We start from the raw sequence: 26,961 nt of genomic DNA, 5'->3' as shown, positions 1-26,961 counted from the left end.
ATGAGCTTCATGTGTGCCAAAACCCCCTCGGAGCCTGACACATTGTACACACACAGCAGCACGTTGTGGGCAGTTTATTCCAGCCAGGGCTGTTTGTGTGTTGTGTTCAAAGGTTACACAAGAGCTGCAGCAGCCCAGCTCAGCCCCACAGGGGTGTCCCCATGCTGAGGGCACAGCCCTGCCCTCCTGCCATGGCACAGAGCAGACAGAAGTGGCTTACATGACACCTTCCACCCACTGGAACACGTTCCCTGCTCCTGTGGACAAGGAACTTCCACAGCAGACCAGACTCACCCAACTCCTAATCACCACCACCCCACTAGGAATCAACTCTGAAATCCTGAGGAGTTCTCCTTCCTGCAGGGTAAAGCTCAAAGAGCCAACGTAGCCATCCCTGAATTTTGGGGTAGCAGCAGCAGCACAGCAATTCCCTGCTCAGCATCTTTGATTCTGGAGCTGAGAAGGCAAAGGGTCTGTGTCCAAAAGCGCCTCTGGAGCCCTCCCACTCCACATGGGAGCGGGTTCACACTGGTCTCAGGCGTGGTTCCTCCTCCTCCTCCTGGTTTGGTGGCTGGGGAGGTGTTTCCTCCTCCCTGGTGTCCTGCTTGTCCCTCTCTGCCTGCAGCCAGCTCTGAGGAGCAATCATCTTCTTGGGCCCGTGGGGTGGGGGCCCGATCAGCGCCTCGATGTCATCGTAATTGATCACTTCCTTCTCCAGGAGGGCATTGGACAGCTGGAAAAGAGGAAGGAGGCAAAATGAAGGATGGGGTCCCCAGAGAGAGCAGAGAGCTGCTTCTCTGAGCTGGTCTGAACTGTCAGCTCGACTCAGGCCTCAGCACCTGCAGCCCCCAGGAGCAGACCCTGGCTGTGCCACCACAGATGGGGTGACCCTGAAGCCACTGGCACCAGGATGAAATTCTCCAGGCTCCAGCATCGCTCCCAAGAGCACAAGCAGCCAGGAACACACAATGTGACTGCAAGCTCTTGGGAATGATTTGGAACGACAGCTCCAGGAACAATGAGACAAGTGTCCCTCCTGCCACTGTCACTGCACCTGTGGCCCTGCCCAAGAGCCAAAGCAGCAGCGTGGAGACCTCTGGCAGAGCCAGAGCCTTCCCTGCACACAGAGCGTAACAAAGAGCTGCCTGTTCCTGCAGGCAGGGGCTGGAGGTCAGCACAAGTTCCTCTCCACAAGAGTGGAATTCTCTGTCCCCTCTGGCAGCAGCACCACCCCTCTGGAGCAGCAGGTGGCTGTCCAGCGTGGAACTGCTCCGTCCTGCTGACGAGATGTGACACGCTGGCCTGGCAATCGCAACACTCACTCTGGAGATACTTTGGCTGCACTTTAAAGTTTTTCTGTGCTGAGCCTCCAGCAAACATCTGGCTGCTGTTACATGGCAGCAGCAGGACAGAGGAGCCTGCAGAGACACCCCTGAGGATCCCTGCTCCAGAGCTGCCAGGGCACTGTCCCAGGGACAGCAGCGTGTCCCAGCTCTCTCCTCACCACGCACAGGAGGCCTGACACTGAGTAGCTGAAGGGGTTGTTGTTGTTGTTTGTTTAAAAAAGAGCATTTAAGGAAAAGAATTGCTTGACTCGCAAAATAGGCAACATGAAGTTGACTCATGGTCATTTTAGAGTCAGGGACTGGAATTCTGAAGGGAAGTCAAGGAGATACAGAGGGTGCTGTGACCCAAGCTTGGCTCAGCGCAGGTGGGGATGTGCCAGGGTGTGTGGCTGGATCAGGACTGTCAGGTCACAAAGTGGAGGAGGCACTGCAGCAAGGAGTCTTTGGTGTATCAGTCATCAAGGAGCTGAAAACAGCCTGGAGTCACCAGAAAGCAGGAACCAGCCCCCATCAGCCAAGGAGGCAGGCACCATATTCCTGCACCAAAGTCAGCCACTGTCTACCTGGTTACTGGCTTGGCTTCCCCAAAACAGCCACTGTCAGCTCTCCACAAAACTGCACTGCCAAGAGGCAAGCAGAGAAGTGCAGGTGAAGGACACAAATTCCAGCTTTGATAATTTCCACAGAGCACTCCTCCTCCTCTACCCTGCAAACACCAGCTGGTGTGAGGAGGCAGACTACTCACTGCTGGGAAAGGCACACGCATTCCTCCCGTGCCTGCTCTGAATCCGGGGGAGACACAGTAAACAGTCACTGCTTCCCAACACTCCCACTACAAGACTTTCTAGGAGAGAGACAACACTGCAGCAGCTGAGCTACAGAGCACAGAAAGCAGCAAAACCACCGGTTAAAAACACACAAACCAACCAACAAACCCCCACACAATTCAACTCACTGTTTGCAGCTTGTCCCGGTTCTCCAGCAAGAGCTTTTCTGTGCGCCTGTAAGCCTGAGCCACCAGGATTTTGGCTTCCTTGAAGAAACAAGAAGAGGGAGTTGGGATGTAGGTGGCAACAAACACACAATGTGTGGCTAAACAAGGAAAGCACTGAGGGATGGAATCTGCAGGCTGAGCCAGGCAGAATGTGGTTCCCATCAACAGAAACTATGGATAAACTGGTTGGAAAAAAGCCCAAAGAGCGCTGGTGATAAAGGGCAGTGAAGTCTTGCCCTAGCACAGCTCCATGGGAAATGCAGATTAAGGCTGTCCAGGAGCTAAAGGTGCAGCTCAGCACAAACTCCAAGGAAGCACAGCCATGGTGCTTCTGAGAGCTTTTTTGTTTCCAGCTTTTTGACTTTTGAACTAAAGCAGTGTGTTTTTTTCAGCACTGAAGCCAAATTGCCTGTGAAAACGGGTTGATTTGCAGTCAGTCTGACCATCATTTTGGTTAGATCTGATCTAGGAAATGCACACATCTACACTGTGACTTCAAGACACAGATTTCTTACCATCTCAGCCCTGCACAGCACAGGCTACTGGGCTGAGCTCACAGCCAGGGGGGATTCTGGCTGTTCCTGCAGTCTCACTGCACAGCCCTGATACAGTCATGGAGCAGGTAAATGCTCACTCACTGGCCAACAGCAAAATGTAAATTGTTTGGGTGCAAACCATTTGCCATTTTTCAGTGAACTGCAGAAAGCAAAGACCAAAAAGAAGCCCTCAGCCCAGGGAGGCCTTACATGGTCCATCATTTGCTGCAGGCTCTGGCTGAAGGGGCGCCGGCCGATGCCGGGAGCGCTCTCTGCGTCAGGGAAGGAGATCTGCCCGATGCTGGGCACCATCCCATACTGCTTCACCATGGAGTAGGCAATCTTGGTCACCTTCTTCAGGTCATCCTGTGCTCCTGGGCAGGAAACACACACACACTGCTGGCCAGCTCTCAGCTCAGTGCAGGAACAGCACATCCTGCACAAGCACATGGCCTGCCACTGGAGAGAGCAGAGGACCCACGGCAGCCCATGGGGGTGAACACTCAGCCCACTGAGGGACCTTCCTGCAGGTCTCAGGAGTGACAGAAAGTGACCCTACTGTGGCCAGCTCATCTAAATCCTGACCTGCCACTGCCCACAGAGTAACCTGGTATGGTGGAAGGTGTCTCTACCCACAGCAAGGGGTGAAATGAGATGGGCTTTAAGGTCCCTTCCCACTCAAACCTTCTGTGATCCTATTTGGATTTAATTAGTTGGATTTAATTAGCAAAGAAAGTTCTAGGTCTTCTCAAGAGCCTCATCAGGCAATTGTGACCTTAGGCTTTGGGACAAGTCTGAGACAACACAGTGACAACCACCCCTGAGACCTCCAAGTGTCAAATGTGACATTTCCTCTTTCTAGCACAGGAAAACACCATCCCTTGCTCAGACCCCCTTGGATCTTCACCTGCCCATGCCAGGCTCTGGCTCCTCACCTGTGGTGACCTTGTTAAAGGTGATGGCCTCAGCCACTCTCCCCCCCAGGGCCATGCACATCCTCTCCAGGAGCTGCTCCTTGGTGAACAGGTACTGCTCCCGGGGCAGGATCTGTGCGAACCCCAGCGCCGCGTTGGTCCGAGGGGCGATGGACACCTGCAACACAGGGCAGCTCCCTCAGCTCAGAGCTGCACAGCTCTCCCTGCAGCAGCACAGGGAGGGCAGCAAGAGGCCTCTGCACTCCCACACAAGTTTGGCCATGGCCAAGGACAGCAGCGTGTCCTCATTCCTGCACTGAGGGCTCTGCCTTCACACACAAACACTTCCTGCTCAGGGAATTCTCCTTCACAGCAAGCCACAGAAATCCTGAAATTTAGGAGTGACTTTGGAGTGCAGAGGGCACACTGAGTTCACAGATTCTGCTCCAGAATCTCTGAGACTACCTGCAGAAAGACAGAAGCCTTCAGAAAAATAACAGTCATTTTCCCCACCCACTAAATGAGAGTAATTAACACCAGTTCTGCTTACACAATGGGTCATTCAGAGTGAATGTGGCGCTGGTAACAGGCCAAGGAGCTGTCACCCTTGTCACTTCACTCCCCACCTCCCCCCAGTGTCCCGGCTTTTGGAGATGTGCACGGAGAGGCCTTTCCCTGCAGAGAAGGGCTTGGGGCACACAACCTCCCAGTCTGGAAAACACAGCCCTCATCACTACCACAGCAACTCCTGCAGTGGCTGCACTGGCTGAACGTGCTGGGAAAGGGATCACATTTGGATGTGTGCATGGAACAGCCTGGAAATGCAGGACTGAGAGCAGCACAGGAGACTCAGTCACTTCTAATTTTTAATTGCAAGGCTTCTCCTATAGCTGGGTAATCAGCTTTGCACCAGCACTACCATCAGTGGAGCCTAATAATGGATTTCTTTAGAGCATGAATTAGGGGCATGGGTTATGTAATCACAGAATCATTAAAGTTGGAAATGTCCTCCAAGAGCATCAAGCTCAACCTTTGACCAAATCCCACCAGCTGTGACCCCTGGCCACGTGACCCCTGTGACATCACTGCCCCCACCCCTGCCACTCATGTGACATCACTGGCCCCACCCCCAGACCACATGACCTCCAGGGTATCACATGACCCCTGCAGCACCACGTGGGTCTCCCCTGCCACATGACCCTGCAGTAGCACATGGCTACAATCCCATCACATGACCTCACGTGACATCACGTGGAACCACCCACAACCACGTGACACTTTGCAGTGTCACATGGTCCTGCCCCCAGGCCACGTGACCCCAGCGTGTCACTGCCCCACCCCTCTCACGTGAGCCATCCTGTGAGGTGCCACCTCTGCTTGGTTTTGAACACTTCCAGGGATGGAGACTCCAGCACCTCCCTGGAGAACCTGTCCCAATGCTTCACCAACCCCACAGTGAAGAATTTATTCCTAACATCCCACCTGAACCTCTCCTAGTTTAGTGGTGGCCTTGGCAGTGCTGAGCAGCTGGGACTCCATGACCTAAAGGTCCTTTCCAAGGAACATTCTGTATTTCTGTACTCTGCTGCAGCAGCACAGGCCCAGGCTCTCTGAGCTGAGCAGAGCTGCACACAGGTACCACAGAGCAGTGCTGCCCAGGGAAGGCTCACACTCTCACACTCCCCTCCCTGGCACTGCAGGTACCTTCATGACGGCCTCGGTGTGCTCCAGCAGCCACCCCACCAGCGCGTGCCCTGACTCGTGGAACGCCACCACCTTCCTCTCTTCTGGTGACAAGATCTTACTTCTTTTGGCAGTGCCTGTGGGAACAAACACCAGGGTTTGATCAGTTATCAACAGGTGCAGCCAGTGGGGCATAACCTGGTCCAGGGCACAGCCTGTGGCTGAACCGTGTGTGCTGCACTCGGGAGAGGGGGAGGCAGCAAAACCCCTTGGACTGAAATGTTTGGGAAAGGTGTTCCCTGGCCCTGAGGTGGAAAGCAATTCATGCCTGGGATTGCTGGAGAACTCTGGCAGAAACTTTACCCCCTTTTCCTTACAACAGACAATCATTAGAAAAAGTTTGACATCTGATTTGATCACAGCTTAAGAACCTCGTTCCCAGGGCTGGATCTTTAACAAGGCAGCTTGCTCTTTTTCTTTTTTGTGCAAAAAATCTGAAAACAACACACAAAAAAACCTCCCCAAACAATAAAACCTAAAATCAGACTAGCTAGAGCCCCACACTCATTTTGCTGTTTTCAGTCCTTTGGGCAGAGCAAGAGAAGAGAAAGAGAGATGTTGAATCATATATACAAGGTCCCAGTTGAGAAAACTGTGCATTAAGAGTGTTCAAATCAGCTGAAGTGCAGGAGTAAATACAGAAATCCTTCTCCAGAGCCTGGAAATGTCTCTGATTACACATGGCATGCTCTGTGTGAGGCTCCTGAGAACCAGCAAATGAAGCCATAACTCACCAATTAACCCTTCCTCCACAAAGGTGATTTTTGAAAGTATCTATTTTCCAACTTAGCAGAGCAAGTCCAAAAAGGATTAAAAAAAAAAAAAAGTGAATGGAAGTAAAACTTCTAGCACATAGGAAAAGTAAGTACAGAACACACTGTGTCAGGCACTCATTACAGCTCAGAATTTTGGGTGCAAAAAGGTGCCAGGATTTGCAGGCCAGAGTCCCCCCACAGAGCCCAGAGGGGAGAGCAGCCACTCAGAACCAACATTGCACCAAGCTTGCTTCATGTCTTGGAAAACAACATTCTATTAACATGAATTTTTTAACAAAGTCAAGGGTTTCATTTAACAAGGAAACAACAAAATTAGTGTGGCAGATCTTGCAAAATTACTGCTCAGGGACCCTGCAAACTGCTGTGCCCTGCCAGGCACGATGGAACAGCAGATTAATTGCAATTGCCTTGATTTTCATCAGTCAGTCCCTTACCCTGCCCTCAGCAGTGTGTGATGGCTGTTTCCACAGAAAGATGTATCTATTCTCTATAAATATATGTATATATATATATATATACACACACACATACACACACACAGACACTTAAAAAATCCTGTCAGCCCTCTGAGGGAGGGACTGTGCACTTCACAATAGCACACAGTGTGCCTACCAAGATTATCTCTTTTCCTACACAATCTCCAGGCATGCAAGTCCCCTGAAAGCTTGTAGTTATCACACTGATGACACAAGCCACCCTGGAAACAACCCTGGTGCATCTCTGCTGGCCTTACACAAACCCCACCAAGAAAACAGGCTCCATCTTCTAAAGCCAAGCCCTAAAAGGCTCTGTGTGCTCAGCAGGTTTCTTCCCTCACTCCCAGGAGACTGACTGCTTTCTGTTCCCAAACTAAAAACACAATGGGAGCTACCACAGAGAGAAGTTCTTGCTCCTCCCTTACAGCAACACAAAGCTTTAAGGCTGACAGGGCCTCTGGTCTTGCAGAGCTCCCTTTTGATTCCACCCCACTCTTATTAAAACCAGAAGCTCCTAATGGAAAGCACAGTAATATCTTTTTTCTTTCAAGAAAAGCTTTTATAGGAACTGAAATGCCCTCTGGATTGTGAAACCCAGAAGCATTCCTATGACATGGAAAGGGTACATTTAATACAGGGGCCCGGGGGGTTGTTTGGGGTCTTTTAGAATCTGTCTACAAAAAATAGCCAGTCCTGCTAATATGAGAGAATCTGATTAAGCAACAAAAAGACTCTGTGGCCTCCTACACACACCAGAGCCTGAGTGAGGCCAGGCAGCTCTAGCTGCCAAAGCTCATGTCCTGCAATGCCCCACCACATGGATCCCAGAGATCCCTTCTGCTGCCAGCCCCTCCAGCCTTCTCTGCTTTTGGCTTGATCTTCCCAGTCTGGGGAACTAAGGCAAGGCTCAGAAAGAAAAGGCAAGAGTCCCCACAAGTCTGGTATTTGTGCTCCTGCAGCTGGGAAAGCACAGCACATCTCTACCAGAGCATGTGGCACCAGGACAAGGGGGAATGGCTTCAAACTGAAAAAAAAAGGAGGTTTAGTTGGAATATCAGGAAAATAAACTTCCCTGTGAGGGTGGCAAGGCCCTGGCAGGGGTTGCTCAGAGCCCCTGAAGTGTCCAAGCCCAGGTTGTTTGGGGCTTGGAGCAGCCTGGGACAGTGGAAGGTGTCCTGCCCAGGGAAGGGGTTGGAATATACATTTTAAAGTCCCTTCCCACCCAAACCAGTCCAGGATTCTGTGATCTTTGCTGCACCTGATGAGAATTTCTGTGTTACAACTACAGTTCTCACTCTTGGGAACTCCCAAGTAGAGTTTGGGATTTGTGTTTTTCAACCAAAGCACTCCAGGGGTTTTGTTTTTCTGTAACAGGTGAAGCTGTGAGGAATTTACTCAAACATCTTATTTCAAATGAGGAATTCTCTAAGCATTTTCTGATAAAGCAAACACTCAGGACTTAATTCCAGGATCAGGAAGTAACTGACCCAGTACAAACATCCTGTTCCACTAAAAAGGCACAGAGTGCCAGTCTGTGTGCCCAGGCTCCCGCTGGGAATGGAGCCTGGAAGCACTTCAGTGACTGATTATGAGATCCACAGCTTGGCTCCAGGGCAGTTCAGCCCAAAATTCACCAGATTCAAATTCCTCAGGTGAAGTCAAGAGTTCTGGGAACTCTTTTCCCCTCCCTACAATACACTGCCACAGGGAAATCTCCAGAGGTTCCTCTCCTGGCAATGGCACAAGCAGCAGGGAAAGGCCACAGGAAGTTCTCAGAGGGAGAACAGTGCTCTACTGTCTTGCAGTTTATTCTGCCAATTCATCAAAGCCTGGGCTTGGAGGGCAGAAAGAAAAATCTCTAATTTCTTGCTGGTGAGGATGCAGAGACTATTTGCTATTGATATTTATGTAGCAGGTGTCCAGAGCAGCAAGAAAAATTCAGAGACATTGTCACTCTTCTTGTTAAAAAAGAAAACAAAATAATCCACAACAGCCCAACCTTCTAAACTGAAAAAGCCACATAATAAAGAGGAAAATTTGAATCTATTTTGACAGTGGCCATTTTTCCTAAGCTATGGATTCAGACTTCTGCAGATTGAAGAAGATGAGAGCCATTTGGGGTTTTTTTCCAAGAATTTTCTGTGACTGTCATTGAAGACCTTCAAGCCAGAGCACAGTCTGAAGCCATCTGTCTTTCTGGGATGTAACCCCCTCCCCTGAGCAGAACAGACCCCTGAGGTTGCTGCACTGGCACAGGCTGCAGCAGGTGGGTCCCTGGCAGTGCCCAAGGCCAGGCTGGGCAGGGTTTGGAGCACCCTGGGCTAGTGGAAGGTGTCCCTGCCCAGGGCAGGGTGGGACTGGATGGGCTTTGAGGTCCCTCCCATCCCAAAGCAGTCCATAATCCCATGGAATGGCTGCACCTCACCTGCAATGACTCTTTCCACGGCATACTCGAAGTTGGAGGTGTCGATGGATTTGTGCCCCTCCCTGGCAGCGTGAAGAGCAGCTTCATTGCAGATGTTTGCTATGTCAGCTCCTGCAGGTGAGTTCACAAGAGTTACACTGGGTCTGAATGGGACAGAGAACTCAGAGGAGGGAGGAATGGGCACAAATCTGGAGAAGGACCTAAGGAAGTCAAACAGCCTGTGCTTTCTGTTCCTTGGGAACAGAGAGCAACCCCAGCCCATGGTGTTGATGTTGGATTTGAATAATACAACTGCTTTGGCAGGGAATGCTGATACCACACAGAGCTCAGCAATCCAGGAGCAGGCTGAGGCCAAGGCTGGCTCCCAGGGACAGGGATGGTGTGGGCAGTGGGTTGGCACAGGCTGCTGCTCTGCTCAGCCTCGGAGGGAAGAGAAGGAACATCTGTTCCCAGTTTGTGTGGGTGGGTGATGGTGGTGGGGGGCTGCTGAGAGCAGCCACGGAGAGACAGCGAGCTGGGGCCTGGGAGAGGGGAAACCCAGAAAGGATATTCCAGGAACTCCACATAAACAGGAACTCTGGAGCCCCTTGCTCAGCACTGTCTGAAGCTCCCAGGGACCCACCCTGGAAGCAGGAGCCAGGCAGAGCTGTCCAATTTCTACTCTGCTCAGCAAAATAATTCCTACTCGTTCCTTCCATTACTTTCCTGGTAACATAAATCAATTTAACAATCTCTCCTCTGAAGTGCAGCACCTCATCCTCAACAGCTTTGACAGAAGCATGACTGGTTCCTTCCCTTAGGAATTAGGCACCTGGGCATTGTAAAAGTGTGTTTTCCCTACCTCCCCACCCCACTAGTCCAACAAACTTCAGAATATTGAAAACAGCCATGAATAACTGCTCATCTGAGCTCACCAGGGAGCTGGTCAGCTTCCCACTTTTTTTTTTCTATTTCCCACAGAAATTGAGAAAAAAAAAAAGCCCTTTTTGCCCAAAACTCCCTGTTAGACCCCCAGCACCATGCCTGGATGTAGGAGCAGTCCAAGGACACATCATACCACTGAATCCTGGGGTCAGCTCTGCCAGGTGCTGTGAGTAGAAACTGCCGTCCTGGATCAGCTTGAGGCCCTTCAGGTGGTGCTCAAAGATCTCCTTTCTCTCCTGTAAAGAACACCCAGCAGCTGAGCCCAGCTCAGGTCACCCCAAGGGGTCACAACGAGGCCCTGCTGTCCACAGCAGGGAGCAGGGAGGTGGCACTGGGGACACTGACAGTGCCAGCAGAGGGCAGGGCTCTCCTTGCAGAGTTCCAGTGCTCCAGCAGCCCTGATAAACACCCAGCTCTCAAATTCCCAACAGATGCATGAGGCTCTCCCTGAGTCACAGCTTTCTCTCTCAGGGCCACTCTCCCCTCCTCACTCTCACTCTGATCTGTCTTAACTTCTCCCTCACCACAAAAGCTTTCTCAGGAAGGAGCTCTGACTGCCTCGACCTGCTCCTGCACAAACCACAAACTGCAAAGCCCATGCAGCAGCTCCTCAGCCTGCCCCCATTTCCCAGATGGAGGTGGGGGTGAGATGCCTCTGGCAAGCAGCCACCAGTGACTCATTCAGCTGGTCCAGGAGATCCTGACTCAAACAATGGGCTCAGTTGCCAGGGTTTTTCCCCTTCCTCCTTTCAGGGCAGCTGCACAGTTCATGCTTCCGGGGCCAGATTCTATCAGGCATTTAAGGTATTTTCAGTGAAAACTCTGCAGAGGACACTGAAGCACAGATGGGAGAGGAAGAGCCTGTGCTGGCACAGCACACAGATCCTCACTGCAGCTGAGCCTATTCCCAGAACTCTGCTACAAATGTCAACACAGCGGACATGGAAGACTCTTGTAAATGGATTTAAAAAGCATTCAGAAGGAGAAAGTCACTTAGCAGGCTGCCTGAAGGAAAGTGAGGAGCATTGCAAGGATAGGGAAGGCAATAAACCTACAGAACAAATAGTGCTCAAGGCACATGACAATTTCAGCTCTCACACCAGCCAACTGCCAATCAGGTGCTTCCCAATTTCCTGAAGAGGAGACACAAATGTAGCTCAGCATCTGCATGGCAAAGGGAGCATCACAGAATAATTCACTGCCAAGGCTCTACCAGAGCAGAGGCCTCCAGAGCAGTCACAGAGGAATGGGCCACTGTCCCTCATTCAGAACACAGAAACAAGAACAAAGGCAAACAGAGGCTCAGCATCTCCATCTCCTCCAAGCTCAGCCCTGCCAGGCCAGCCACACCAGCAGAGACTGGGACACCTCAGCCACAGGAAGGACAAGGCAGCTGGTCCAACATACCTGCAGTGTTGGGAGATCAATAAAGATGTGCCTGTCCAGCCTGCCAGGTCTCATCAGGGCGTTGTCCAGGACGTCGGCGCGGTTGGTGGAAGCCAGCACTATGACATGGTCTGTGGTCCCCATTCCTGCCAAAAAAGAGCAGAGGAGGTTTTCCCCACCTCAGACTGCACTGCAGGCACACAGTGGGCTGGAGGCAGGGGATTGAGTACACAGCTTTACACAGCCACCCTTTGGGGCTGCTGAGGCTGGGTGTCCCCTGCAGCTTGGAGCAGAGTCAGGAAGGAATATCCCAGGTCACACAGGCCAGTCCCTGGTCACCATGGATAATCTGAAATCCCCTTTTCATTTACTTGGTAAGTATTGGCTTAAGGCTCCTTTTCCCCCTTCTTACTGCCACACTTGGAAATTGCTCCAACTAGAACCCAGAACAGAATCTGTTTTGATGAGTTCACAGATGTCTTCTCACCCTCAGATTGTACAAGCAGCATTTCCCAGCTGAAACAACCTTTTCCACAAATTTCCATTTTCAGTTTTTATTTACTTTCAGCCTTCAGTCATCACAGCCCACCAGGGAGGGACAGGATCTCCTCTGAGCTGCTCAGGTTAGTGCAGACAGAGGACAGCTCTGCCAAACAAAGCAGGAGCTGCTCTTTGCCTCCTCACTCACCTCACAGGCACCGTGCAGGGCCCTGCACAGACCAGCCCTGCAGAACCCACAAAAACCAGACACAAAACACAACCCAAGAGCTTTGCACTGATTATCAGCACAGAATTTGGCCAAGCCAGTCAGAGCAGGTTCTGTCTCCAGGTCTTTAATGTGCAGGCAGCATTGGGATTTACAGGCTGCCTGAGAACAGCCTCAGAGGCATCACAGACAGCCAGGATTTCCTGGGGAAGGGAAGGCAGGGCACTGGAGCTGCAGGAGGGCAAAGAGGGGCAGACTTTGTGCTGCCTGAGTGGGGAGCCAGAGCTCCCCTTGAATCACTGCCCCTCATTTATTGTTATTTACTGCATTCCTCCAGGTGCCTGCAGGCCCCTGGGCATGAGTCACCTGCTTCCAGCACATTCCCCAGCCCTGGCACACAGCAGCCTTCCCAGGGAAAGGACACCACAGTCCTATGTGCTTCCCTGTGCCAAGTCCCACGCTGTGGAGAGGCAGCTCCATGCACGTAAGCTGGGCCAGGTTCAGCTCTCAGCTCCAGCACAAGAGCTGCCAAATGTGTCAGCGTGCAAGAGCTCAGCACAGATCAAGGTTCCAGGTGAGGCAGGGGACTGGCTGTGCCAGCCTGTGCTGCAGCAGACCTGGTGCTCCCTCTCTGCAGGCTCCTGCCTAAATAAGCTGCTGGAGAGGATGAAGCCCAGCATCCTTGAGGCGTGTATCACACTGCACTCTGGAGTGGGATAAACAAGCAGAGACTGGCAGGCACTCCAGGAATGGCAGGATTAGATGGCACAGTGCATTATCTGCCTTGCAGCTGAGAAGACTCTCTTAAAATAGGCCTGACTATTAGAACAAAAAAAAAAACCAGAAGCACTGAGAGCATCCTCCTCACATCAGCTTCTGCCCCACTTGCTTAATGCAACACCACCTGGCATGTCACAGGCAAAGATCAGCCAAAGGAACAGGCTACAAAAACAACACTTCATCACATCAACAAATGAGAGACAGCTCTGAAAATGCAGCCTGAAAAAAAGAGCTCCTGCAAGGGTCACAAACGAACCACTCCAGAAAGGAAAGGGAAAAAGGGTCTACTTGAGCTGCAAATGCCCTGCTCCCCACTGCTTGGTGCGTATCTCACAGATTTACTGTGTCACCCTTCAGCTATTTGTCCAAAAGCCTTTGGGCAGTCCCTGGGAGCAGTGGCACTGAAATGGGGGCTGCTCCTGGAGGAAGCCTTGGGGCTGCACATGGCACAGGTCAGGACTTGTCTGAGGCTCCAGGTGAAGAGCTGCTACCAAAAGCCCTCCTGCATTTCCATTCACAAACCCCCAAGCTCAGCCCAGGACTGCCAAAGCTCCTCTGAAAGCATCCAGAAAAGAGGAGAGATTTGGGTCACATTCCTCTTCCGCCTGTCTGCGGTTTGAGAGGGAAGATTCACTATTCAGAGCAGGCACCTGCTCCGACAGAGCCGGGTTTGTGCGTCACTCGCGGCACTCTCACAAACAGCTTTTGTGGAGAGGCTCCCACGGCACCTCCCCTGCTCCCACCACGTCCTGGTGCTTCCCAAACTCACAGCAGATTCTCAGAGGGAAGGAACCCAAGGCTGCTGAGGGAAGAGCCCTGGGATCTCCAAAGTGTTCCCAGCAATGTGACCGAGCCCCAGCCTGCACTCACCCCATGCAGCTCACGGTGCCCTCAGCTCCCTGCAGCCTGCACAGCTCTGATCCTCCTTTCCTCTCTCTCCCTTGCCTCCAAGGAATCTCATTCAATCAGAGAAATCCAACAATCAGTGATGACTCACTGATCTGTTTTTGTGCATTTTTTTTTCTCCAGTTAATACCCAGCTCGGGTCTGTGGTGTTGTCTTGCCTTCAGCCCTCAATTTAAGCCCAACCAGAGCTCTCAACCTTCCATCTCAAGGTTTCCTTACAGTCACCACTCTTGGGACAGAACTGTTCCCCTCCTAAACAGGTTACTGACCATCCGCCTGGGAAGTGTTTTGCCATGCTGCATGTGTCACTGGATGTTGTTTTAGGTAACACTCCAGTGACACGTGCCAGGATCCCTGCTGATCCCATGTTCCCAGCACCAGGCTGACATCCCTGCCAGCTGTCTCCTGTTTGACACAGTCAACTCCTTGGGCTGTTTTTTTTAGGGTTTGATAAAGCACTGAGCAAAATGAAGGACTCTGTACATGATCTGTGCAAGACAGGAATAAAGAATGAGATAATATAGATTTAAAAATAAACCAGGCAGCACACTGCAAACAAGGGATTATAAAGTACACACTGAGGATAACATTTACCTTTTAAACTCACTTTCCAGTTGAGCTGAACCCTCATTTCTGCATTAAGTCTCACCAGGAAAACACTCTGGAAACCACACCTAATTTCTACAGGCTGATGGAAATCAGACATTTTCATTTTTAGGATAGAGATGTGGAATGTACTGACTACATATTCTTGAACAGCCATGCAGGCTTCCATTTAATTCAGAGGCCAGCTCACCCTACAACAGCCAGGGGAGAGAAGGACCCACCCAAGGACTGCTGGCCTTTCCTGTCAAGATCTTCTACTCCACTGGAAACACTCAGTACAGAGCCAGCAGCTGGAGCCCGGGTTTGGGGATGCTTTTGGTGCATGATGGCTTTTAATTTTTCATATGGGGAGTGTGATGAGACAACATGACAGTCAAGCTTTGAGTCACAGTTACAATGAAGGGAAAAGTGAAACAAACACTCCCTGATGGGCAGGCAGCTGGTTACTCCTGACCCTGCAATAGTAAGATTTAGCAACAGAAATATTGCAAGTTGGGTCAGTGCTGCAGGCTTGGACAGAGACAGGACTAAGGACTGCCAAAGGATCATCCTTTGTGTGAAAGTGTCTGAGCAAAGGCCAATTCCAGGTGCACAACAGCCAGAAACCAGACACAAGTGCAGCCTCAAACCAGGACTCGTTTGCAAAGCTTATCTCTGTCATCTCAGGCATCCTGTGGTCAGGCAGACAACACAAACATAGGACAATGGACAGGAGAACTGATGCATTACATTACTTCTGCCCTTTAGGACAGCTGAACTCTAAACCCTGACAGGCTTTAAACCATTACCTGTCTCAGACTGCATACAGTAATATCCAACAACATGTAATGGCCAGCTGGACTGAAACTCCAGGGAGTTCAATTTTACTAGATTTAGTCACTCTAGTGATTTACAAGTGATCTACTGATGGCATACATGGGCTCAGACTGGTTCAGATTTCAGAGAACACTGGAGAGGCCAGGCAGGTTCAAGCAGGACAAACAGCTGGAGCTCTGAGGAGATAAGGGCAGGGAGAAACACTGACCATCCATCTCCACCAGCAGCTGGTTTAAGGTCTGCTCCTCCTCGGCGTTGGCAAAGCCAGACACGTTGGTGGAGCGCTTCTTGCCCACGGCGTCGATCTCGTCGATGTAGACGATGCAGGGAGCGCGAGCCTGCGCCTCCCGGAACAGGCTCCGCACGCGAGCGGCGCCCAGACCTGCAGGAAAGGGAAAGACTGGGAGGCTGGGAGCTAAGGCTGTTAGCAAAGCTGGACAGCAGCATTATTGCTCAGCAATGAGACACCTGAGAAACCCTCTGAATGTGCAAGTCCCTCTCTCAACACTCCCAGCACAAAGATACAGCCCCAGAAGTCGTGTTTAGCCCTTAGGCTCAGTGTGTCCTGGAGCTGGGTTTAACTGGGCTCTGAACCTGCAGGGACCCCTACAGCTGCTGCAGGAGCTTTGCTCCCAGCTCCCAACATGGCCTCCTGTTCCTCCCACAGCTCAAAGCAAAAATATTCAGCATTTTCCTGCATACTGACCCTTGTCAGGTCTCAAGAGATCTGTGAGGAAGGAAGAAAAGGAGAAGGATGGAAATCCCAAGGCACAGAGAGGCCCTACTTTCCCCATCTGCATTTCCATACAAGGAAGGAAGCCTCAGTCAAGGGCTTTAATAATAGGAACAGGGAAGCCAGAGAGGATGCTTGCAGGTGAAGGACCACAGCTGCACTCTATCAGAAAGCAGCAACCAGAAATGCACTTCAGATACTGCATAATTAAGGAACTGCATCACTGCAAACCTTTTATATCTTCAGTCTAAGTATCCAACTCATCCTCCCCATGCCAAGTCCTTTGCAGGAAGTCCAGCCAGCCCCTCCAACTCCACAACAGACAAATAGAGCTCCCCCCATGCCTCGGAGCACCTCACCTCCAATCACCTCCACAAACTCGGAGCCTGCCATGGCCAGGAATGGCACCTGGGCCTCTGTAGCCACAGCCTTGGCCAGCAAAGTCTTCCCACAGCCTGGAGGGCCCAGCAACAAGGCACCCTTGGGCACTTTGGCCCCGAGCTGGAGGTAGCGGTCGGGATTCTGCAAGGACAACACAGCTGGGTCAGACCACAGCTCACACCAAGCACCTGCACCACACTGGGGCTTCCCAGAGCACCCCGAGAAGGTTTTCAGCCTGGGCAGCTCTGAGCTGCCCACAGGAGCAGCTCCAGCTGCATTCCCACTGTGGAGCTGGACATACAGAGCTTGCTTCAACAGAGGCTGCCCAGAAGCAATGAAAGATGAGCAGAGCAACCCCCTCCCCAGGTCACCCCTCTGTCCCAGAAGGTGGGCAGCAAACATTTGTTTTGTTCTACTTTTACATACCTTTAAATAGTCCACAAATTCCTTGACTTCCATTTTTGCCTCATGCATTCCTGCCACATCCTTGAAGCCAATCCCTTTTCCAGATTTCCCATCCACAATGGTGAAACGAGCCATCTTCAGCTGGTTCTGTGGGAGGCAGCACAGGGACCAAACAACTTTGGACAAGGCAACAGTCTGGAAAGGCTGTTTGCTACATTTTGGGAGACGGCCCAGGGACACAGCCCAGCTGTCCCTACCAAACACCACTGAAGTCCCCACCAAAACACGGATTTTTGTTCTGGAGAAAGTTCCCAGATGGGTGGTTGACTCAAACTTTATTTATCCACATGTTGGGAAGAGACAGAATAAACTTGCAGTAATAGTCCCAACACAATCCAGCTCAAGTTCAATACAAGCTCCATGTAGACCAGGAAGGGATGATTATTAAAAACATGCAGATTTCCAAAACTGATTTGGGATCTCCTCCCTGATTTCTAAATGCTCTGATCCTTAATACACACGGGACAGTCACAGTTCTGAGGAATATGTGTTGATGGCAAATAACTGTCAGTGGTAAATAATTGCCAATATTTGTGAAAGCACAGACACTTTGCACAGTCTTTGATGTTGCTGCTGGTTTCTGCTGGAAACCTCCCAGGCCAAAATTACAGGTTCTCAAACTGAACAGCCAGCACGTTTCCATCTCCTGATGCATGTGAAGCCATAACGAGAGTCAAAACAAGAATTCAGTTAAACATCCCACTCATAACTGCTCAGTATGTTCTACTCAAAGCAGCTACTCAGGAGGTTTTTACTTTCAGAAGAAGGTTTATGGCTTCTCAGGCCTCAGAAACATCTAAAGGAAGAGTTAAACTCAGGGCCTGGCTGTCCCCACTTAAGCAAGGACACAAACTAGTCCTCAAGGCCTCATTACTCAACACTTCTTTAAAATATTCTTTTTCTCTGAGCAGCTGCATCCTTTTGTTCAAAGAGAATCTCAAAGCCAAAAGAGAACTGCGGAGGAGACTGAGTGGGAAATCCAACAAGGGACTGAATTCACTGTGTTTTCATCCCCAATCCCTGTGGTCAGGGACAGCACCCCAGGCTGATTCCTGCAGTTTCATCAGCTGATCCAGGCCAGGGTGGGAGAGAGGAGGAGGAGGAGGTTTGCCTGGTGTTGCAAGTGAGGCATGAGCAGGAGCAAAACAGGCCAACACATAATGAACTCCAGAATCTGAACATATTTTATAAATTGAGAACTCATTTTGCAGAAAGCAGCAATTCCTACTTCTGGCTGTATGGGAGGCATGTTGGCAGGGCCCAGTGAAAAACACCATCTGCAGCTGCAGCTCATTAGCAAGCTTTGAAAACAGCAAACTGGACTGAAATTCCCTGAGCTCAGCCCTTCCTGCCACTGGGAAGGGAAGGGACCTCAGCTAAGGCCAGTTAAGGTACCAGCCAGGAAGATGATCAGCACAGGATGCAAGATGTGGCAAGACTGGAGAGCCCTTGGCACCAGCTCATCCTCATCCTGCACTGACTTTGCTGGGAAAAGGGGAGGAGAGAACCCAGCAGAAGCCAAGACTCCCCACAAACATGCTCAAACCCAGGCTACTCACAAAGGCGTTGAAGCCCCCGGCCCTGCTCGCCACCCTGAAGAGGCGGAAGATGCTCCACAGCATGGACACGGCCACCAGGGTCACTATTAGGGAAAGGACATCACTGAAAGGACAAACACAAGCACAAAGGCTTCAGCATTCAGCCACAACCTGCTCAGTATTACCCAACATGGCTACTTTTAAAGGACATTCAGGCTACAGTGCAAAAAAGCAGATGGAGCTTTCACAGGTTTTTATACAGATATATAAAACCCCAAACCCCAACCATTACATAACCTAAGAAGTTAAGCAGAGGACATTGGCAAACATTGCCTACAGCTGTGGAAGAAATTCGACCTCACCATCCACTTCAGAGGCATTTCTGCTTCTAAAACAAGCAGGACCTCCAGGCACTGAGATCACACCCGGAGCAGAATCCGCTGGGGCTGGCAGTGCATCCAAAGGGAGCTCACTGCTGAGGACAGGGTCTGCTAACAATAGGGATTCCAGCTCTCCTAACCCTGGCAGAAATCCCAGTGTGGGTCTCCCATTAAGAGACTGCTTGTTCCTCCTTAGTCAAATCTCTCAGGAGTCCTTTATGCCAGAAAAAAAGTGCTCCAGCACCAACATTGTGTTTTCTGGATCCTTGGGAACACCCATTAGAAGGGTGTTGGGGACACTCCAGATCTAACAGTTACAGGACAAACATGTTGAGGACAAATACCCTGCGAGCTCTACACAAAGGATGCTTCCAAGAGCAGGAAAAATGATCCCATGCCAGATGACAGGCTCAGATTGGTTCTGCTCCACATGCCTGAGGAACCATCCGGCCTCGCCACACTTTTGTGCTTTACACCAGGAACGTGTGCTCCACCTCTCACAGAGGAACGATTTACTGAAGCAAGGGACCAGCAGGAGCTCTATACCCAGCTGCATTTTTCTGCTCAGTGAGAGATGCAAAGGCAACACTGAAACCTGAAAGTCACCTTCAGTTTATCTGCTCTGCAAACAGGATTAATTCTGAAACACCCTGAGCGCCCACAGCGTGGAGCAAGCTGAGCCCAAGCTGCAAAGGCTCTGCACCTCACAGGCTCCAACTCCAGACTGAGACCAAATCCTCCAGACATTCATCAGCTCTTCTGAGAACTTAACACCCCATCACAGCTCTTAAAAAATTGTTTAAAAATCTCTTTTGATGAGCAGGGGGAACAGCTTGCGTTGGGGGCTGATTGTTCAGTCCTCCCTTCCTGTTACACATAAGTCTGAACAAATTGGCAAGTTGTGAATTTGAACTGAAGGTCTCATACTGCATGATTAGTTAAAAAGCTTATCTTTGTATACTCAACTACATGTTAAAAACATCCAAATGTTAATGAGAGGATGAAATCCAGCCTAGGTATGCATTAATACACAAAATTCACATTTTTGCAAGGTGTCTGGGATGAGGAATAACACACACTGGCCATCTCCAGTGGGAAAATCAAAGCATTATAATGAGAAAGGAAGGCTTAGTGCATCCCCAGCCTGTAACATCACTTGTTGCCAAAATTTCTATCACACTCTGCACTTGGATAGTTGATTATGAGAACAAAAAATGCTCAGTTGAGCAAGAACTCAGTGACCCTGACCTGAAACATTTTGGCCTGCTGAATGCTGCAATTACAGATTTCTTAGGACCCTCACCTTTCAAACATTAATGTGCATCTAAAGCACCTCATCTTTCAGAAACATTCAATGCTCCAAATCCAAGCCCACTTTTCTGTTCTGTATTTAGGTAACATTTAGCTGAAAGTCACTTTTTTCCAAGCAAAGGATGCTGTCACCAATGCAAGAGTAACAGTAAGGACAAACTGATATCATACTTTCCATAAAAGCCAGGGTGTTTGTAGGAAATGGGGATTCTCTCCTTCTCATCAATATTCAGCTCATCCTCCACAGCTCTGAGCTTCTCCTCGAATTTGTCGATGTTTGCCACGCGCATGGTGTACAGCAGGGTCACGTTCTGGGGACAGGCAAGCCACAGCAGCATGGAAATGTTATTTATTTTATATATATCAGTATCTGCAAGGAGCAGAGGGGCACAGCATGGACAGCTCAGGCACAAATTAGCCTCGTGCTCCACCCTTTGATGCTGCATCAATGAATTTGGGAGCAGATGAACGACACCAGGGCTCTGAGTGAATTTAGGAACCCTCTGGTCTTAGGAAAAAAGGCTGATGGAGTTTGACAGAACACTCATGACTGAAATCCAAACAGAAGAAAACTTTGGAAACAAAATCCAGTCATAAGAGTCTACAATCTCCTGGACACCTTCTCCCACATCAGACTGAGCTGGTAGATGAAAACTGAGTTTCTCCAGCTTTTTATATATGGAAAAGTTTTTTTCCCCGGGCCATTATTAATTCTTTTTACAATTCAAATTGCAAGTCTTAGTTTCAACTTTAAACTTCAAATGCAAGAAACAACTAAAGCAAATTTACCAGCTGGAGTTTTACTGACCATTAATTCAGTCACCTCCAGCAGTATTATCTAAGCTCACTGACAGCTGCAGGGAGTCACTCACAACTTGTCCGTGTGGAGTTCCACCTGGGTGCAGATAAATCTCCACGATGTCACTCTCAGGCACCACCTCGATCCTCTGCACCTCCCCCTTGGACAGCATCTCGTTTACAAAGTAGTTCCAGGAGATGTTGGTCCCTTCCCTGTTGTCGCTGATCAAGAAGCGAAGCATCAGCACCACGAAGGTGAGGACCAGAAGTGCCCTCAGACGTTCCAGGTGCATCTGGTTCTCCCTTCTCCTGCGCTTCTCTTCCTCTGTAGAAAAAAAAATAGCAGAGGAAAAAGGATTAGTGTGCAATTGTGGAGTTTTCTGACCCAAAGAAGGGATAATTAAATGACAAAGATTCACACAATGGTACTTTGGAGGGGTTTTTGTGCTGCATGTTTGGTTTCCCCTGAAGGACTGGGCTTCCCATGGTCCTACTGGGACCAAACCCACTAAAATCCCTCCAAATATCCTTCCAGGCTAAAATGAGACACTCTCTTGCCTGGCCCCATATGGACAGAGGTAAAATAAAACTACAGAACGCTTGTTGCTAAAAATCAAACTGCAGAATGACTATAACCCACTTTATACAACATGATTCCACAGCAGAAAATATCAGGAGTAATCCCAGTGTCTCTGGTAAATCCTACAGCACATTATTGTTTCCAGGTGAGCTCTGATCTCCTGGCACCTGCACCACAACTCCACCACCTCAGTAAATACCTGCATTTGCAGGGAATGGGAGATAGCACAGAACACAAATACACTGCAAATCCATCTGCCTTAACCAAATTCCCTGGATTTTCTCCAATACAACTCACCTCATGTTTCAGAGGGTTTGATAACTTGCCCACATTAAGGATCTGTATCCAAGAGGGATTTCTAAGCTGGATATGCTTTCCCACACTTTTATTGTACTGCAGCCACACTGAAGCAATGACACATGGGAAAGGGATGTTTTACTTCAACTATTGCCATCAAATATTTTTTCAGTCTCACAACACTTTTATTTTTGCACTGCATAGGCAAATTTACAATTCTGTGGGCTGTAAAGGACTGTCACAACACAGTTCAATGTCAGCTGCTGGCCAGTGTCTGAGTTGTTCAAATGACAACAAATATCTCCTCCTCTTTTCAGTCACATGTGAGTGTTCCCAATATATAATTTACCACTTGCTCTTGATATACCATTTAACAGCAACAGCACCATGGCACACATAAATACCCTTCTACACCCAGAAATAAATTCATTCTGTGCCACTGGGCTCTAATGCATCAGTGCTGCAGCCTAGATTTGATTTATTTGCAAATTCATAACAAATGTCCTGACACCAGCATTTATCACTGGTCACCAATTAGGCCCTACGCATGCTGCAACAAAACCCAGGGACAAACATATGACCTAGGCAGCTGCTAAAAAAAGTCCTCTGTCCTTCAGAGGCACAGCCTCATTTTTCACTGCTTCCCAGCTCTGCTCCACACTGAACAGGAAAGGCTTGTTCCTAAATAGAAACAATGCAGCTTGGCAGCGAACTCATCATTTCAGAGGGCTGTGACAAGCTCAGGCTCCCTGTCCAGCCCATTCCCTTTGTTCTCTGCTGCCATCTCCTCACCAAGTGTTATCTGCTGCATCCAGCTTTGTTAGGACTCAGGAATTCATCCCAAGGCTGCAGGATGACATCCACTACAGTCTTATTAGGGAAAATTAAAATACATGATGGAAGACTTAGTCTGCACAACATCCTGAAAAGCTGAGCGGGTTCTAAATAAAAAGACTTCACAGAGAAAAAAAAAACTACTTAAGGAAAGTGACTCCTGACAGGAAAAGTCCTTCTGTGGCTGTGCAAGTCCCTTGGAGGTATCAGAGTCAACTCCTGCTAGAGCACTTTCCTCTGTTTCATTTCAGACCAAGTGGAGGCCCACAGCCTGCTCTAAACACACAATCAGGGGTGTGATCACAAAAACATCGCCCAGGGAAAAGCTGCCCATTAGACATCCCGACAACTTCTCCCATTTCCAGGAATTAAACCTTTCCAGGACCTTTAACCTGCAGCTGAATAATTTCAGGAGAGAAGCCTATTTCTAGAAAGCTGCAAGGCAACACCAAGCTTTCCTCTAGTCTGTGTTTAATTAAGGACAAAGCCGATCTATTTCTCAGCTGCGGTGAAGTGTGACCGTCTGTACAGAACAACATCCACACTGCACCATGAGCCACCCCACAGCACTCGGGAAACCAGTCCCAGGGACTGCATGTGACACTTGCAAGCAGCAGCTGTGGGAATACTTTCAGCATTTGAGTCTCCACCAAGCAATGATTTGCCATTAACCCCAAATGTGAACTCTCTGATTAAAATCTTTGCAAGGGCTGCGGTGACAGTTCGAAGAGTTCTTTGTAATAATTACAGCAGAGACAAGTGTTCCCCTGGAGACACGGGGCAGCACTCTCCCTCCCAGAGCCAGGCTGTCCATTAATCACAGGAGGAGAGGCCATGGAACACAGAGTGCTGCTGGGTACTGATGTGAACAGCCACAGCACTTCCAGGTGCTGTGCTCAGCCATGCCCCAGCCTCGCACACCACGCGCCCCAATTCCAACTCCGACTTCCTTCTGATCCCTGCACTCACATCCCACTGAACACTTCATCCCAGTTAAAGCATCAAGGAAAAGCCACTGCTCTGGCCCTAAGGACACTGCAGTGACATCAGCCAGGCTGTCAGCAGCACCTGACCTCTGACTTGAAAAGCAGAAAGTCCAGGAGGATTCAATTATTAAGTACAACAAAGCAAAAGCCAAGTGCTCACACCATTTGATGATACCCAGGTAAAGGCTTAAAAAAATATCAACTATAAAATTATATTACAGTCTGTAATGACATTAAAGGCCTCACAACTTGCAGTACAAAGTTCTGGAGGCATGGCAGGGGGTTGGATGATTTTATGGTTCCTTCCAACCCAAGTCACTCTGTGACCAACAGGTTTTTAGGGAGGTAAAACCCATTTTCAAATAATTCTTTACATGCCTGTGGCCAGGAGAACATAACATGGGAAAAAAAACAGTATCTAGAAAGACTGATTTAAAAAAAGAAAACCCAAGAAAAATTAGTAACACAGCTGAGAGCTCTTTAAGGAATTTATATCTGAGTTCCAGGAATTTACTAGAAGTAGGGACATATCCACACTGAAGGTAAGTGAAATATAAGAAAATAAAACCAAATCCAGCTTAAATGACTGGGTTCAGTTAATACAAGTTTATTAAGTCAAAATGCTCTACAACAAAACCTCCCAACCAAAACCCAGCTAATATTACTGTCCTCCTTCATAAAGGGGCAATGCCAAGGCAAACAGCAATAGAGAGATTTGCAAAGTGGTCTGGAAAGAGTCACTTCCATCATCTTTCATCCCCTGATTAGATACCAGGGGAAAATTCTTCCCTGGGAGGGTGGGCAGGCCCTGGCACAAAGTGCCCAGAGAAGCTGTGGCTGCCCCTGGATCCTTGGAAATGTTCCAGGCCAGGCTGGATGGGGTTTGGAGGACCCTGGGACAGTGGAAGGTGTCCCTGCCCATGGCACTGGATGGGTTTTAATGTCCTTCCAACCTGAGCAACTCCAGGATTTCTATGATCTGTCTTGCATTTTCCAGTCCATCATCTAAACCAAAATTCTCCTTCAAACATGCTGTTAGCCTCAGGCTTTTACAGGGAGAAGTGACAGGTACAGGGAAGCACAAAGGTGGATCTTCCTCCCTGTGTGCCCTTCCCTGTGTTTCAGTAAATCCCAGAATTTTTGGCACACACCTACCATCCTCCTCCTGTGGAGATTTCTTCTTGAATCCTCCATTTTTCTGGCTACTCCCCCGAGAGCTGGATGTAGCAAACCAGGAGGTGCTACCTGCAGGCAAGCAGAGGTCAGAGAGGGTTTTGATGGCACAAGGGAAATCATCTGGAGAAATTTCTTTAGTACTGAAACATGGACACAATTCCCAAGGCACAGCCATTGGCACCACTGGTGTGGGCAGTTAGGAACAGCCTCACACTTGGGATTGGAAATGCTCATTAAAGGAAATGTAGGTAATGGAATTAAATCAGGTGTCTCAGGAATGCTGGGGGATACTCCAACAAAAACCAAAAAAGGCTACAAACACAAAGCCTAATGACTCCAGAACTTCTTTGATTCCCTGAGCCCCTCATGGGAAGGTGCCACTGTTCATTCCTGTCACCAAACACAAACCTGGAACCCCAAACACCCCCACCTCCCACATGCAGGACCAGAACACTTCTGCTGCACTTTCAGGAGCGCAGAGGCAAGGTGAGGAAAGGTCAATTCTCTTATGAAATCAGACCTTTCCCTTCATGCTCCTCAGGACTCACCCAGGAGATGCCAAAGTCTGACTGGATCCCTGATTATGTGCTGTCTTGTCAGGACTCCACCGAGGCCCTGACGTGGCAGGGAAAGTGTTGGTGCCACGAGGCTCTGAGGAAGGAGAGAAAGAAAAACAAGACAATGATTGGAAAACGCTGTGGCTGCTGAAGCTTTGTGGGCCTCCCTGAGGCTCGGATTCCTGAGCAGGGAAACGCTGTGGGTGAGTGTCAGGACAGCAGCTGGGAGCCCTGGATGGGATTCCCGGTTGGACACTTCCCACATGACTTTGGAAATGTTTATAAACCAGAGCAGAGAAAGCACAAATAGGAATAGACAACCCATGCTCAAAACACTTAATACTTCATATTTTTCCTGCCCATGTCTGTTTTTTGTTCTAAATGCATGCTGGAAATCAGTTATTAGAATGCAAAGATTCCCACTGTCAGAAAAGGAAGTTTTTCATAAATAAAAGGATTGTTTAAAAGGGAATGTTAAGGACTTTTAACCCTCCTGCACAGGAGCAAGGCCAATGCAGCTCTGTCCCTGAGGAAACTCAGCAGGAGTCCTGCAGGGGATAGTCACACTTAAGTGCCATTTCACAACATCTAAACTAACATTTATTAATTATCTCATTGAACAAAGTCTGACTTCTTCCCTGTGTCCCTCCCACTGCACAGGCTCCAGTTTCTAAACCAGCCAGGGACACTGACCAGGCTGAAACCCCTCACTCATTTTTCTTGGCTCTCTTTTTTCCAGCTTAAGATGGCAACCTCGGGATTGATGCTCTCTAGAACAGAGCAGCTTAAATTAAAAGTGATCCCAGAAAAACCTGGCATGAAACAGTAACCCACATTGTTCTCCCTCCACCTCCTACTTACACCACAGAAAAAGTCCTAAATCCAGAGGAGGCCGCAAAGTTGATAAGATGGATGGAGAGCCTCTTGTAAGAGGAAAATGGGAGGATTGGGATTGTTCAGCCTGCAGAAGAGAGGCTTCAGGATGACCTAACTGTGACCTTTCAAGTGCCTTAAGGGGCTCCAGGAGAACTGGAGAGGGACTTGGGACAAGGGAGGGAGTGACAGGACACGGGGAATGGTTTTCCCACTGCCAGAGGGCAGGGCTAGACGGGATATCGGGAAGGAATTGCTCCCCGAGAGGGTGGGCAGGGCCTGGCACAGGCTGAGAGAAGCTGTGGATGCCCCTGGATCCCTTAAGTGTCCCAGGCCAGGTTGGACGGGGCTTGGAGCAGCCTGGGATAGTGGAAGGCAGCAGATTAGAATAAAATGACCTCTAAGGTCCCTTCCCACCCAAAGAACTTCATTATTTCCACCGTGTTTCCCAAGTCAGTGCCCAACAGCGCTGACCCAACAGACCTTCAGAACAGCACAACGACAGGTCCCTCCCGAGCAGCCCCAGCATCCCTCCCCCGCCCGTTCTTCTCCTCTCCCGGTGCCCTCAGTGGTCGGTGAGGCCCCGTCACAGCCCCGTTACCTGCAGGCCGCGAACCCCGCCGAGGGCACCGCCGCGGGGCCGGGCCCAGCCGGCGGCGGGCGGCCGCCACAAGGCGCAGCGGCCGCGGAGAAGCCCCATCCGCAGCAGCAGCGCCAT

The 26,961-nt window shown here is 49.7% G+C and overlaps 1 protein-coding gene across 1 annotated transcript; it reads right to left on the bottom strand.

The window, feature by feature from the left end:
- Positions 1–59: 59 nt before the first annotated feature.
- Positions 60–26,961, bottom strand: LOC117001624 (paraplegin-like). The gene is made up of 17 exons (XM_033070066.2): positions 26,845–26,961; positions 25,362–25,464; positions 24,793–24,882; positions 21,015–21,265; positions 20,314–20,453; positions 18,473–18,575; positions 16,875–17,000; positions 16,427–16,589; positions 15,543–15,716; positions 11,542–11,666; positions 10,268–10,370; positions 9,211–9,321; positions 5,495–5,610; positions 3,812–3,968; positions 3,087–3,250; positions 2,302–2,379; positions 60–733 (listed from the first exon to the last, which is right to left on the bottom strand). The coding sequence occupies exons 1-17, from the start codon at positions 26,959–26,961 to the stop codon at positions 524–526; spliced, it is 2,331 nt and encodes a 776-aa protein (XP_032925957.1). The 3' UTR covers positions 60–523.

This window comes from Catharus ustulatus, chromosome 11 (assembly GCF_009819885.2).
Source record: "Catharus ustulatus isolate bCatUst1 chromosome 11, bCatUst1.pri.v2, whole genome shotgun sequence".
In the NCBI taxonomy this organism is placed as follows: Eukaryota; Metazoa; Chordata; class Aves; order Passeriformes; family Turdidae; genus Catharus; species Catharus ustulatus.
Note: the sequence above shows the minus strand (reverse complement) of the source record. Positions and strands in the feature narration are given on the sequence as shown.